This window comes from Eucalyptus grandis, chromosome 9, assembly GCF_016545825.1.
Source record: "Eucalyptus grandis isolate ANBG69807.140 chromosome 9, ASM1654582v1, whole genome shotgun sequence".
Classification (NCBI taxonomy): Eukaryota; Viridiplantae; Streptophyta; class Magnoliopsida; order Myrtales; family Myrtaceae; genus Eucalyptus; species Eucalyptus grandis.
In genome coordinates, this window is record NC_052620.1 from 26555308 (window position 1) to 26570132 (window position 14825).

The 14825-nt window shown below is 38.8% G+C and overlaps 1 protein-coding gene and 1 pseudogene across 7 annotated transcripts; one reads left to right on the forward strand and one right to left on the reverse strand.

The window, feature by feature from the left end:
- The first annotated feature begins 2537 nt into the window (after positions 1–2537).
- Positions 2538–4364, forward strand: LOC120288483 (annotated as a pseudogene).
- Positions 4365–5007: 643 nt separating this feature from the next.
- LOC104418875 (SH3 domain-containing protein 2) lies at positions 5008–8843 on the reverse strand. 7 transcript variants are annotated; one of them, XR_005546427.1, is made up of 6 exons: positions 8654–8843; positions 8198–8314; positions 8032–8106; positions 7122–7173; positions 6090–6219; positions 5008–5988 (listed from the first exon to the last, which is right to left on the reverse strand). XR_005546427.1 is itself a non-coding variant. In XM_039301577.1 (5 exons), the coding sequence occupies exons 2-5, from the start codon at positions 8312–8314 to the stop codon at positions 5343–5345; spliced, it is 255 nt and encodes an 84-aa protein (XP_039157511.1). In that variant the 5' UTR covers positions 8654–8843; the 3' UTR covers positions 5008–5342. The 7 variants fall into 7 exon arrangements, 3 of the variants coding, with proteins under 3 accessions (XP_039157511.1, XP_039157509.1, XP_039157510.1); XR_005546426.1 differs by having other exon boundaries at positions 6090–7173; XR_005546428.1 differs by having other exon boundaries at positions 5008–5353; positions 5831–7173.
- Between the last annotated feature and the right edge of the window lie 5982 nt (positions 8844–14825).

Below are 14825 nucleotides of genomic sequence, written 5' to 3' on the forward strand. Positions count from 1 at the left end.
GATGTTTGGTGATTTTACAGCAGAAGAAACTCAGGATACTGGATAAGAAGCCATGCTCTTGGCAGAGGACAGAACTAAACTGAACACACGATGGACAAGTAGTTAGATCCTGGCACCTTTCCAATATGCTCTTTGTCTATGCATCTTGTGGATGCTATGGTTAAAATTGAATGAAATACAATTCATGTGCTAGGAGCAGCCTCTACAAAGGATGAACACTCATTGTCGAGAAACCTGCCGATAAGTTGAATCTCGGCCTAAACCCAAAACATTTTGCTGCTTTTTTCTGCTGTTCCAGCTATCAGCCAGACCATGTAGCATACTAGGAATTCACTCATTAGTTCTACAGACCTCTCGATGAATTTTCAAATTATGAAACAAGATATTAAGACAAAAGCAAATGAGAAAAAAAGAAGAAAGAGGCTCAACCAACAGCTGCTTAAGATGTGATAATGCCATTAGCATCCAAGAAAACAACGCCGCAATACTTGAATATCAATTTTGACAGAGCCATAAAAGCCATACAACATCGCTAATTTCACATGCATGTCACTTATATACAAAACTAGTCTCAGCAAATTAGCAACCGTAATGATGCTTAAATCAAAAACTAAAGCACACAACTTCCCACTCTCAATAGTAAGTAAGCCGTGTGCCAAATAACATTAAACAAATTCCAACTACTACACTCAATTCAATTTTCCAAAGCATCCACAAATTCTCGAGACAAGAATTAGCTAATATACATTTGTAAATGCAAAAAGAAACATCACTAGCCATAGACTTATTGCATCTATGACACGTGCTCAAGGCAATTCTTCTAAGATGCCTTCTCTTACTATAGCTCTAACAAATAACATCATTAGTTATAGACTGATTGCGTCTATTCATATTAGTACTACTCCTGTTGGCACATGCTCTAAATCTTTCTCTATTTTCACTTATTAAAATAGTATATTGATAGATTCTCTCTTACGATGTTCTTGTTCATAATCAAATCTCGAATCCCATAACATAACAGTAGTACTTCAACTATGATAACATAATCAAAACATGTACCTCATCTTTAAAGTCAATTTCAACTAAACTCAATTGACTAAAAATTACATTGAATTCATTGATATGATTTATTATAGACGCTGCATCAAACATACCTCATTGATGGCAAAGGACTTCTTGTACATATCTGATGGGGCTTTCATCAAATTAGCGGTATTTTTTTCCTCCACAATGTTAAACTTGAAATTACGAGCTAACATTAACTAAATAACACCCATAACTCGTCTATTCAGCAAATCTCAATTAGCTTACTTCATCGTCTCTGGGCTCCAGCCAAACCTTGATAGAAACAATAATATATTACATCTTTTTACCTTGAAGAGAAGCCTTTCCATGAATAGGATCATTTGGAGACCATCAGAAAAGATAGGGGAGTTTGGGTACGTTGTCTTCGTAAATTTCTATGTAGGATTAAGCAGGCTTCTCGGCAATTGTATGGTTGATAAATAAATACGTGCATTTCCACCCAAAGTGCTAACTTTGTTTTGCTTGTCCCTAGACAAGGATAAGTGTAGTTTCGTTTGACAAAGATAATCTTCGATTTGTATCTTCCAGGAACCAAAATGGCTTCCCATCAAATCTGTCGATCTCCACTTTTCCTTCTTCTATTGCCATCAATTCACTTCAACTCCACCAAGCCTAGCTCTGATACCAATTGTTACGGAAAACAAGCGATTGAACAATAAAATAAACATAATAAAAAAAATAAATCAAACGTGAGATTTACGTGATTCGATCATAGTGACCTATGTTCACGAGGAGAGCATGCATTGAATTTCACTATTGATCAAGAGATACATGAGATTACATACTCGTGTCACTCAAATACTTTCTAGTGTTTTTTAAGCCCCAATTACACTCAATAACAAATCCAATGTTTAGATCCGAAATTTCTTGCGAAATAATCTCTTAACCTCATAAATGAATTATACACATAAATCTTACCACAAGATTTCATGGCTACAAATACTAATTCTTCTCGGATATAATTGCATGAACGAAAACCCACCAAGCACTCGCTAGAATAACAGCTCTTAAATGCTCATATCAACAACAAAGCAAAACCTTTTCTCCACGTCTTACCACATGCACATATAAAAATAATAAATATGTGCCCATGGTCTAAGTCAAAGTTCCAAGTCTACACCGACTGGGATTGCCACGATTTTGTTTCCTTTTCTAACATAGCTTTTATTTCTTGTAATCTACAAATTCACGGCTTTTATGAGTCTCAACAAACTCAAATAATGCAAAAGATAATTTCTGTGGATATCAAAACATAATCTAAAATCTTTTCTTGATCGCAATTTCAACACAAACACAATTTCCGCATCATGAATTGCTCAATTTCAGACGTCCATAAAATATCCAATTTAAAATATTCAAGGTTTTACATTGGGATCAAACTTGAAACATATTTTGACAAAATGTATACATAGTGTGGCTACTGTTCTCAGCCCCACCAGTTCGAGAAATATATGAATGAAGTAAGCAAATCTTCATTGGAAATATTTGTTTGCCACAACCTTTTCAAAGAAGATGATGTCAAGCCTTTTGACATTACTCAAGTTGAAGGTTACTAGAATCAGGATGTCCTGAAACATATGAATCCTAGTGATGCCGTTGAGATGCGCAATGGGCTCTCTAATATTCCGGGCCCTACTGTGTAATATTGTCTGCTTTGGGTCACCCGCCTGGCACAGACGAACCGCTATCCCAGCCACGGTCTTTTCCCTCACGGCTTTAAAACGCGTTACACAGATTAGAGGGACCAAAGCCTTATAAGTTAACCAAGACCTCCCTCCCTAGGCGATGTGGGACAAAAGATGAAGAGTGGCGATGTGGGACAAGAGAGGAGGTTATCACACTCTCCACCTCTTAACAGAACAATGTCCTCGCTGTGGCCAAGACAACATTATTGTTGTGGTCCCACACTTACACGCGGTCGGGAGTCAGCTCTGATACCACTTATAACATCCCGAGGCTCCTCTCCACCTCTTAACAGAACAATGTCCTCGTTGTGGCCAAGACAACATTATTGTTGTGGTCCCACACTCACACGCGGTCGGGAGTCGGCTCTGATATGGGCGTGTCTAGGGTTGGGCCAGGAGGGTCTGTCTCTTAATGCCTTCTTTTTTCTTCTCATCGGAGTTATTTCACAAAGACTTGCCATGGTAAGGAAGAATGGGGGAACAAGCACACTTGGAGAGCGCAGTACAACGAAGAGTTGTATGCTGCGTTCGAGAAGGATGAATCGCTCCCGAAAAGGAATCTATTGATTCTCTCCCAATTGGTTGGACCGTAGGTGCGATGATTTACTTCACGGGCGAGGTCTCTGGTTCAAGTCCAGGATGGCCCAGCTGCGCCAAGGAAAAGAAAAGAATAGAAGAAGCATCTGACTCCTTCATGCATGCTCCACTTGGCTCCCCACTTATAACATCCCGGAGCTCCACTGTGTAATATTGTCCGATTTGGGTCACCCGCCCTAGCGGGGACGAACCGCCATCCAAGCCACAGTCTTTTCGCTCACGGCTTTAAAACGCGTTATACAAATTAGAGGGACCAAAACCTTATAAGCTAACCAATACCTCCTTCCTTAGGCGATGTGGGACAATAGGCTTTGGTCTCTCTAATCTGTGTAAGGCGTTTTAAAACCATGAGGAAAAAGACCGTGGCTAGGATGGCGGTTCGTCCGCACCAGGGCGGGTGACCCAAAGCGCACAATATTACACAATGGGGCCCCGAGATGTTACAGGCTCCGAGCATCAAATTGTGATGAAATACCCTCCACATCATTTGATTGTAGGTTCTGAAGTCCAGGTGCTATCTCAAGACAGTGGCTTGAGGGGGTGTTGGTTCAGAGCTTCAATCATTAAGGCATCCAATGCCAAAGTTAAGTTTCGTTATCAGGACATTTTGGATACAGATGATGAAACAAAGAAGCTTGAGGTACACTCTCTTCTTTGTACCACTTACTGTGTTTTTTGGTTGAGATATTTTACATGCGGTGTTACAACTGTAATTATTTGCTAATTTCATGTTTTATTGGGTGGACATTACAGGAGTGGATTCCAGCATGTAGAGTGGCTGCTCCTGATGAATTTGGTCTCAAAATTCTCGGAAGGTCAATGATTCGGCCATCTGAACAGTCCAAAGAATGTGAAGTTCCAAAGGAGGTTGATGTTGGGACTGTCGTGGATGCTTGGTGGAATGATGGGTGGCGAGAGGGCATTGTGGTCCATACAGAATCTGAAGATAGACTCGGTGTCCATTTCCCAGGTTTGAAAGAGATTATACTTTCTTGAATTTTCTTCCTGTTGTACAGATTCTCGTATCATATTTTCGCTTTGCTTCTCCCCCTCTTGTTCCTAATATTCACTTATTGCCTTATGCAAGAGAAAAACGAGAATTAGTGTTTCCACTTGGGGACTTGAGACATCCCCGATAATGGTTAGAAAATAGATGGATTCATATACGGAAAGAGCAGATGTCGTCAATGCAAGTTCAAGATGACATGAGAAATATCAAGTATTTGCTTGAGCATTTGAAGGATGAACAAAAGAACGCTAATGAGATGGTACAGGGATTGAGGCATAATGTGCACCTGTTTAACGTCTTACTTGTTTGTGTACTATTTACTCTTTTATTAGGACAACTTCTCAAGAAAAAATAGATACTTTTGATAGCTTGAATCAAACAATTTGTATTTTTGGATTTGCGTTCAATATCTTCATCGCATTGCCGTTGGCCAAAGCCAGCTCAACTACTCTCTCTTGCGTTAAATGTTTCCAACATTCATATTCATGAAATTGTCGTCAACGAAGCAGTGGATCGAAAAGAGTAACAAATGGTTTGTCCGAGTACTTTTCTAGCTCTAATCCCTTAGACGAACAAACACTCCAAACAATCTATTATTTATAATTGCTAAAATAGAGTACACGTACTCAGCAATCAAGCTTCCCAAATACCACAAGAGACAAGGGAATTCTTACAAGCATAAAAAACAATGATTGTGTTGCTAAAAGTACATGTAATTACACACCAAAACCATCAATTTTTGTCAAATTAGGACTTCTTAACATATCATCCAATATATTCAACAAACTGCTCAATATAAAAATATATGCCTTCTTTATGGTCCTTCTACTATCAAGCTTTCCAAATAACACAAAAGATAGAAGAATTCTAACAAGCATAAGAAACGACCATGCTGCTATCTTATGCCTCGTGATGATTTTATATGATTGTCCATTGTCCTTCAGAATCATTCAATTTATTCAAATTCATCTTGATCCTGTACAAATGAATAAAATATATATTGAGAAAATGCATAATTTTCTAAACAATGGCCATGCATAAATATCATGTCAAATAATGTCACATCGACAAAAGTGAGACAACTTAGACCTGATTCATAATGTTTCATGGGATCTATTACGATACTCCAGAAACCATTATCAACAAGCACTTAAATAGTTTATTATAAATGAAACAACGCTGCAATCTTAAATGGCTTTCATAGTCCCTCATAGCATGAAGTATGATGATAGCAACTATATAAAAATAATGACCTCATTAATAGAATGTAACAAAATACTTCTATGGGACATTAAATTTCAGCCAAACATTAAATTAATATATTGATTAGTGAATAGGAAAAACCCATTCGTAATTCTTGGTGGCATAATGTATGCCAGTTGCATCTATATGAAAAACAAAATGATCAAATTAATAAAATGCAAATACAGATGTTGAACTTAGAGAGACATACCTCATTATAAAAATTAAGATTTACTACAAGACCATTCAAGGTTGCCAAGACAAAAATGCATTTTGAATTTGATTTGAATTTCTTGAATAATTCATTCTCACAAATGAGTCTCAACATGCGTTGCTTGGACGTTACTTGAACGTTGCTTGGACAGCCAGCTTTACATCACCAAATAAGAATTGTATTAATTGATATCATGTAGCATAAGTAGAAAAATAAACTAGACATATTAACTAGAACTCTATGTCAATCAACTAACCTTGATTTTCTACCAGCATCAAGTATTACTTTATTGGATTTTTTTCTTTTTTTTCCTCACTTGAGCTTGTAAGCATTCCATAACTTATTCCATTTCCTTTTCTTCAAAGGGATCCGAAGGGAATCTAATACTGACAAATCACACAAAGAAACTTCATTATCATCATTATCACTAGCACCATCTGTCGCAACCATACTTGAGTTATATCATGAAATTTCAATTACTATTGCATCCAAGTTCTTTGTTATTCTCATAGTATTTACATCTTGAGCTCCCAAACTCATCACTTCATAAGCATTTTGCATAATGTGGAAAATCTATTAAAGGTAGATGGACCTAGTAACATTTCATGAAATTCATCATCAATATACCTTTACTTTGCACTCTTAGTCCATATCTTTTGAAATATAAGATGGAACAACTGAAACCGATACGTTCTCATTCAATACATACATTTTTTATTCAAATAATTTACATTCATAAGAAACTAAAAATTCAACATGAGATAATATGTTCACCTTGAATCTCCTAACACTTGAGAGTGTATTCATAAACCAATCCATTGAAAACAATACTTGATTTCAATTTGTAAAAATTCTTCATAAAACCTTTTAAAAATAGCATGAGTATACTCAAAAGCAGCATGTGTTAATATCCCGTCATGCAAAATATGCAATTTGGGCTTCTCACAAGAATTATAATTAATAGTGGCGGACAAATTCTACAAGACAACACCCGAATATCACTAAATACAGCATCATCCACAACAAGTGTTGCACCACAACCATCTATCAACAACTCAGCCTTTTAACTTAGTCAGTCATCGGAATACGAAACACAATACGAAATACAGTAGTGGATAATATAACACGAAACAAACATCGTGAATAACTCTCCCATCAAAATATCTCATAACCCAAGTGCATCACCATTGATTTACTACCCAAACCAAAGTGGCATATGTATTCTAAATAGACAAAGTAGATGGCAAACATTAATAGAAGAAAGGTTAGAAATGCGGCCAGTGCATACCTTGTATCTTTGAATTAAAATTTGATAGTTCAGATTCTTGAATTTTTTCGATCTACAAGGCAGAGACAAAAGCAAGGTGGATAGAGTCAAAATCATTAAGATAGAATCATCCGTAGCCCCTCAATAGACACTAAAGATGAATCCTTGTTTTACTAAGTCCAAGATGGTCAAACTTAAATTTGTAAACTACATAAAAATGACAGTCACAAGAACAATGTAGAGGATCATCTACAACACACCATTTGACTCCACTTCTAGCTTTTGAATATGAAGGTTTTGCCTAATTTTAATCCCGTTATCAATCAAGCAGCATTCACATATCAGTCCATTCATCAAAGGAAAAATCTATAGAATGATTTTCAATTTTTTATCAACCAGCCAAACTACTTTATCTACTTGCTGCGTTTAGAATGAATAAACATCAGTTATCCCCATTCTTACCTTTCACCAAAAAAAAAAAAAAAAAAAAAAAAAAACAGCAGTTATCCCCTGGCCCCTACCTTACACCCTTAGTAGGGAAATGAGCAGACTGAAAAATGGATAAACGCGATGAAGAAAATCAATCTGATCATACGAGCATGACAAAGGCAGTCCCCAATTCCAAGGCGAGCATAAGTTACCATCTTGATGTTAGGTAGCTTTCAAGTTGAATTGCATTTTAATAAGCCAAATGCGTTGTTGACGTAGATCGGGTAAGAGACATCTTAAACTAACAGGAACAAGTGCTCTATTTGCCCTGTGAGCAGGTCATCGAGGTTGCAGGTTTAATGTTAGAAGCAATCCAAAATGTGACCCCCCCAATTGTTTGAAGGCTGTTGTATTCACATTGACCAATTAATACTAGAATAATGTATTAACTTAATACTATATATATATATATATACATATATATTTGAGCAAAGCAGTAAACCTTTGGGACAATGGCGTGATCACCGACTGATAGATTCAGCTCTACATCAGGTTCAGCTTGATATGGCTGCGTAACCTGCAGTTAATTAGATGTCTATTAGACTTTCATTCAATAAAAATGGTTTAGGGATATCGAGTAACGCCTCATACTGTCGTCTTTCGCGAACCTCTCCCAGAAAGTAACTCCTTCTATCGGCAGAACCATTTCGCGTATGTGATGCACAGACACCGTTGGCTTCTTCAAATGATGGAGATGTTTTTATACTCTGTGTTTCCAACACCATCTGTCGTTAAAGGAAAAGAATTAGAAATCGTCCTGAACTTAGGTCAATTAACACACCTAAGAATAAGGTAAAAGAGGTGAGATTTCCAGTTTGATTCTAACAACAAACACACATAAAAAGATCAGGTCCTTGGCAGATTCTACGGGCCTACGTAAACGAGAGTTTCAAAAAAGGACCCTGCATCTATGAGTTTATATAAATTCCGATTATGCGAAGCTAAAGAAATCAGAACAGCATGTGTTTTAGAAATTCTTAGAACCTGAAATTGTTGTAACAAAAAGTAGGTGCACAAAGAAGTAATTTTCCTGTCTTGACGTGCTTTCGAGAGGGAGAGAGAACCTGCTGCTGCTTGGCGATAGGTTCTCCGAGACCAGCGGCTTGCTTCCTAATCGCCTCCGTTCGCTTTCGAACGGCTCTCCGGTCTCTCTCACCTGGTGGAGCACTGGTTTTCACCGTTCAGCATTCTTCCCCGGAGAGAGAGAGAGAAAGGGAGAGAGATTTGCATTCTAATGAGAGTGTGTGGGCACTTTCGCTTTGGAAAGGATTGTTTAGGGTGCGAATGGTAACGTTTCTGTTCTTTTTTTGTTCCCTTAACGAAAAAAAAAAAAAGTATTTACTCCTAAAATAATTTTTAAATAAAAGAATGCGTTTGGTAACGTTTGGTCAGGAATAAAAAATGAAAACACGTTTGGTAAATTTTATTCTTTTTTTTGTTTCTTTTAATTTTTAAATATTTTTATTTTATTTTTCATTTTTCCTTTCTTATTTATTTTTTTTTTTTTCGGCCGGCCACCGCCTCCCGTGCGACCGGTCGACGGGGCCGGCACCCTCGCCCCCACGGCGAGGCTCGCCGCCCTCGGCTCGCCTTGGTTGGGCGAGCTCGGCCTCGCCCGACCATGGCGAGGCTCGGCTCGCCGGATCTGGCGAGCCCGAGCTCGCCCGCCCAAGGCGAGGCTTGGCGTCGCCGGCGCGGCGAGGCCGAGCCTCGCTTGGCCGGGCGAGCTCGGGCTCGCCTAGATCCGGCGAGCCCGAGCCTCGCCATGGCCGGGCGAGGCCGAGCCTCGACGCCGATCGCCGCCATGGTCGAGGCCTACGGCCTAGGTGAAAGAGAAAAGAAGAGAAGAAGCTTGCCGGAAATGTTTCTTCATTTTTGTTTTGGAACAAGAAACAACAAATTGTTGTTTCTTTTTTTCTGTTCTTATTTCGTTCTAGAAACAAAAAAATAAAAAAAAGAACAAATGCAACCAAACGCGTTTACGTTCCTTTTTGTTCCCGGGAACACTTTTCGTACAGAAGTGTGCCGGAAACACTTTTTTGGAGTGTTTCCATGCACGCCCTTAAAGTTTCGGTCCTTTCGTACTGCACCAATAAATCGAACCTGCTCATCCATTGGCCATGGAGGAACATGTCCACAGTGCCTGCAGTCCCTTCGTACTATGATGGAACATGTCATGAAGGAACATGTCAAGTTCCTATGAATAAAGCTTCAGTCCTTTCGTACCGCACCCATGAAGGAACATGTGCCTATGAATAAAGCTGCTCATCTATGCACCATGATGGAGCTTGCTCATCCATTGGCAATGAATTTCTCGTGAAGGAACACGGTCCCTTCGTACTGCGGCCTATAAATAAAGCTGCTCATCTATATCCACTAAGGGCCTGTTTATTTGCAACTTGTTTATCTTCTCAAGAATAAAAATTTATGTTCTTATCTATTACCACCGGCCGTTGCAGCGTGGATGGTAGATCATTTGTCCTCCACCGAAGAGGCCAAGGTTCGAAGCCTTTGCGAAGCAGGGAGGCAGGAGGCTGAAGCGCTATGTGGTGACTTTCTGTGTGGTGACTTAAGCATGGCGTTGGGGTGGTAGTTTCCCCGCTAACGACACTTGGGGGTTTACGTGGCTGCTGTCGGCCAAAGCAGTTCCTCTAGCATAAAAATATATATATATTTTTGTTCCTAGAACAAAAAAAAGCAAAACGCGTTTGTTTGCGTTTTTGTTCCAAAACTATTTTTTTGTTCCCGAAACACATTTGTTTCTTGTTTCAAACAAAATTTAGAAACACTTATTTTTCTTTTCTTCTTCTTTTTCTTTCTTTTTTTTTTTGGCCGGTCGCCGGCCTCGGCCATGGCCGGCGGCCGGCCATTGAGGGCTGGCGACCTCACCGGAGCGTCGCGGCCCCAGGCGAGGCCGACCTCATCCGGTGGCCGCGGCGCCGAGCCTCACCGGCCAACGCCCGGTCGGCGTCGCCAGGCCGTTGGGCGGCTCGGCCTCGCCAAATCTGGGCGAGGTCGCCGGCCAAAAGAAGAAAAAAAGGAAAAAGAAAAGAAAAAATGAAAAAAATAAGAAAGAAAATAGAAAAAATAAAATAAAAATATTAAAAAATTAAAAGAAATAAAAAAATTATACAAATTTATGAAACGTGTTTTACGTTCATTTTTATTCCCGAAACAAGTTTACCAAACGCGTTTTTTTTGTTCAAAAATTGTTCCCCGGAACAAAAACATTTTTTTTTTATTTCTGTTTCCTAAAACAATTTTTAAACAGAAACATTACCAAACGCACCCTAAATTTCTCGTAAAGGAACACGCATGCGTCCCTTTCGAGTCCTTCTCTCTCCATTATCCCGTCGAAGTTGATTTTTGTCTTCACCTTCAAAAGATTCGAAACGTTGCCGTGAGTTCCGTGAAAATAAAAAATTTGATTAGATTGATAATGTTGAAATCTTCAACTTTTGAAATTAACTGAAAGGGCCGCGACTTATTAAATTATTTGGCAAACATACGGACCTTAATTTTTCAAACACTATCAAAAATGAAAAAGAAGGAAAACCTTACGAATGACTAGGGCATGACATTATTCAATATAATCAAGAGTAAAAAAAAGTAATGTTTTACCAATTGTATTCATCTTATTAATTTTGACCTAAATTCATTAATATGGATGTCAATTTTGCCAATTGTATTCATCTGATTAATTTTAACCTGAATTCGCTAATATGGATGTCAATAATGTCCTGTAAGACCATAGATATTGATGTTTATATATAATTTTAATAATTTTAAATGATTTTTTTAGATTTTCTTTCTCTGTTTTCTTTGTTTTTATCCTATCAAATTTGGGAAAGGCCGACCGCCCCTCGTTGGACCCTTGGGGAGGATTGTGAAGCCCCTACTGGTTGCAAGCAAAAGACCAGCCTTTGCCGATTGAGGGCTTCGCAATCTTGGCCCGGTGGCTATTTGGGCAAGGTCATGCCTTGCCCATGGCTAGCCTCACTTGTGACAACAAGGGTTGGTCGACCCTTATCGGACTTAAATGAAAAAAAAAATGAATTAGAAGAAAAATATATAAATCAAATTTTTAAATAAAAAAGCATCTATATCAGAAATTTCCAATTAAAATTGGCCAGTAAACTCAATTATCAAAATAAAAAAATAAATTTGTATAATTAAAAAAAAAATTGACAAAAGTAACATAAATATAATATGTTTAAATTTTTATATTAATTTTTTCGCCAGAGGAATATATAAAAAGTTATCATGGTTCCTTGTTTGACATCACTCCAGGGATATAGCTCGTGCCACGAGTAATTAACATCCTCATTTCATGGTCAATTGGGAACATCCATGTCCTGTCCCCATGGACGCGGCGTTGTCGCGCTTCTTAAAGCTATCCATCCACCATGGGCTCCTGCCATGGTCAAGTCTTCATTAGTCACTTCAGGTTCTTCTTATCCTGTGTTTCCTTTCGGTTGCTTCAAACGAAAAAGTTTATAAAGGAAAAGGAGACGCGCGCATTGCTTCCCAAAAAGCATTTTAGATCCATTACAGGAACATCTATTTTTCTTTCCGAATGCATTGTTAAATACGAATATCATAGAATGATTCATGATGCTTATAACTAGGAGTCATACCGTATCTATATTCCTAAGCCAAATCCAAGTTTTCCAATAAGGGGAGAGAGATATTACGCAGAATTTACTCGGTTGCGTCATAATTTTTCTAAAAACCCAAGTTTCACCGCCCAGCGTCTCTCTCTGTTGTAATGCAGATTCCACGAAGGATCAATACAGCCAAAATAGTGTCACGAAGAGCTCCCCACAAGCAGGACAATGCCTCTCATTACAGAGGCGGCCATGTCAATGCTAACGGGCGGCGAGGCCCGGTCTGGTTTATCACGCAAAAATATCAGATTATATTTGTTTCTTTGTTTCTTGCGCCAACACAACAATGCCATTATCTCAAAGACAGGGATACCGCCAATGCAAGGAATCTAGCAATTCCGTCACAAACCTACCTTCCATTGTCATTCCCAATCTAAAGCAACGGTTGACCGTATCAAGACTAGTTTTACATGTCCATCCTGTAAATACTATCTACACTGCTCATGTCGAAGCAGCGATCGGCGCCTATGCTAGAGTCATCCATCAATTCCGTCCTTCAATCCCTCCATAACCAACCTGAAGTTCAGAGTCATTTTCAATTTGCTGCTGAGGGTTCAGGGAAGATAGTTCGGAAATCTGTTTGGGGAGGATGGATCACACGAAGGGCGTATACCGTTGGTTGTCTGTCCGGACCATCATTGACTATTTCTATTTTAAGAGGATGGGCTGTTAGAAGAAAAAAAAAAAAAAAAGAGCCATGGGCTGTTTTGCTTCATCGAGCCACTCCTCAGACATAGCGGGCCAGGCTGTCGATGGCAACTGGCAGAGTTGTTCCAAGGTTGGACAAGTGCTTGGGCCGGCTCAACTCGCAGCTGTGCCGGAGCGTGCTGTTCAGAGCTTCGGAAGCATCCGCGCGTTCGGCCCATTCGTCGAAGTTTGTTCGGAGTGGAGGTGAAGGGGAGATCTGGATCTTAAGCTTGCTTTGTGCTTCCCCAGGCCGAAAGCGAGCAAAATATGGCCGCAAGGAAGGCAGCACACGAAAGGAGTTCAGTGAATTGGAAATTAAACAGGGACTGACGACGAAGCCAAAGCCGTCGAAGGTGCGAGAACGAGAGTTTTGGAGCTTGTAGATTGGAATTTTGACGGGAATGGCGAAATTGAACAGAGAGCGGACAAAGAAGGCTTGCCCTGCTCTTTTGAATATAATTATAATACGGAAAAGGGCAGATCAGATTTTTCCGCTAGTTAATTTGGACAAAGCTGATTGAAGGACTCGATAGCACCGATTTGACAAATTTTAAAATTTAATTACATTTTATAAATATTTTAAAACTTAATTACATTCTCACAATAAGTTTTAATACTCCTAACATATTTACCCTCAAATTTTTTTAGCACCTAACTTAATTTAAAACATTGTCACGATCAAATTGAAACATGTTTCAATTATTGCATACTCTTTTACTGGGAGTTTTGACTATTGGTTGAGGGAGCCGTCAAGAGAAACAATAACCATGCTCGGAATATTTAGTGAAAAAGTCATTGAGGATTTCCTGTCCTTGTACACCAAATGATTTTCCTTGGATTTTTTTTTCCTACTAGAGTAAATATGACTAATGTCAACACGTTTAATAAATACACAAAATACATCAAGATTGAATTGGTATACGCTAAATTTCCCTGACAGAAAAAATACATTCAGAATCACATTATCATTAAGTGACTAATCTGGATTTGGTTCAAATTCCTAGCCAAAGGCCAATGGAAATGAGCTAGAAAGGATAGTAAGAGAACCATCTAATCCAAAAGCCAATGGAAATGAGCTAGAGAGAGTAGTAAGAGAACCATTTGTACACCGTTGCAAGACTTTGGGTCTGTACTCCGGAGCTGTGTGTCCCCCTCCCTGCACCATCCAAAAAGGAGAGGGAAAGGAAAACAATTATTACAATTTTAGATAATCATTTTCGAGATGTATATTAGTGGAAAAAAGGACAAAAGAAGAAATGGAGAGGAGTTCGGTCTTACTTTAATCGTTGTGAACATCAAATTGCACATGCCATTTTTCGAATAAAATATAAAGTATCTATCCACACAAATTTAAAAAATAAATTAATTAATATAACATTTGTCGACTCCTCAAGCACTTGCGATGCGGGTAAATGCATGCAAAAGGGAAATTAGTTACAAAATATTCGATGTGAAAGAAGATATGTGAAGATCTTCACAGAATAAATTTTAAAAATGGTGCAAAAGAGCCTAAAATACTTGGTTCACGCCTAAAATACTTTGTAACTTCAAATAAAATAAGAAACCTCAAAATGAGGACTACTACTACAAGAGATAATGTATGTTAAGGTCATTTTTTCCTTACTCATGTTGACCAATTTGCCATTTGAGGCTGTTGAGCAACGAAATGGGCATGACTTCTTTAGTTTGTTAAAATGCTTTAGTACATTGCGCTTTCTATGGCTGGCGGCTAGACTCCAGCTCTTGGACAAAGGCCAGTGACATGGATCGTTTGAGGCCATGAACCATCGGTTCCTAAATCAAAGGACCGGTTCGATCTGGTCCGGAAAAGCAAGAGGGAGAATCTGGAAAGGGGGAGAAAAGACAAGTTCGGACCCATCGA

Excerpts from the sequence above, each read along its gene's own strand:
- LOC104418875 (XM_039301575.1), bottom strand. The coding sequence starts at position 8,314 with ATGGTGTTGGAAACACAGAGTATAAAAACATCTCCATCATTTGAAGAA. Across the intron at positions 8,107-8,197 it reads GGAGTTACTTTCTGGGAGAG|GTTACGCAGCCATATCAAGC; the intron begins GTTCGCGAAAGA and ends AATTAACTGCAG. Across the intron at positions 6,220-7,121 it reads TTTTAATTCAAAGATACAAG|TATTAGATTCCCTTCGGATC; the intron begins GTATGCACTGGC and ends GTGATTTGTCAG.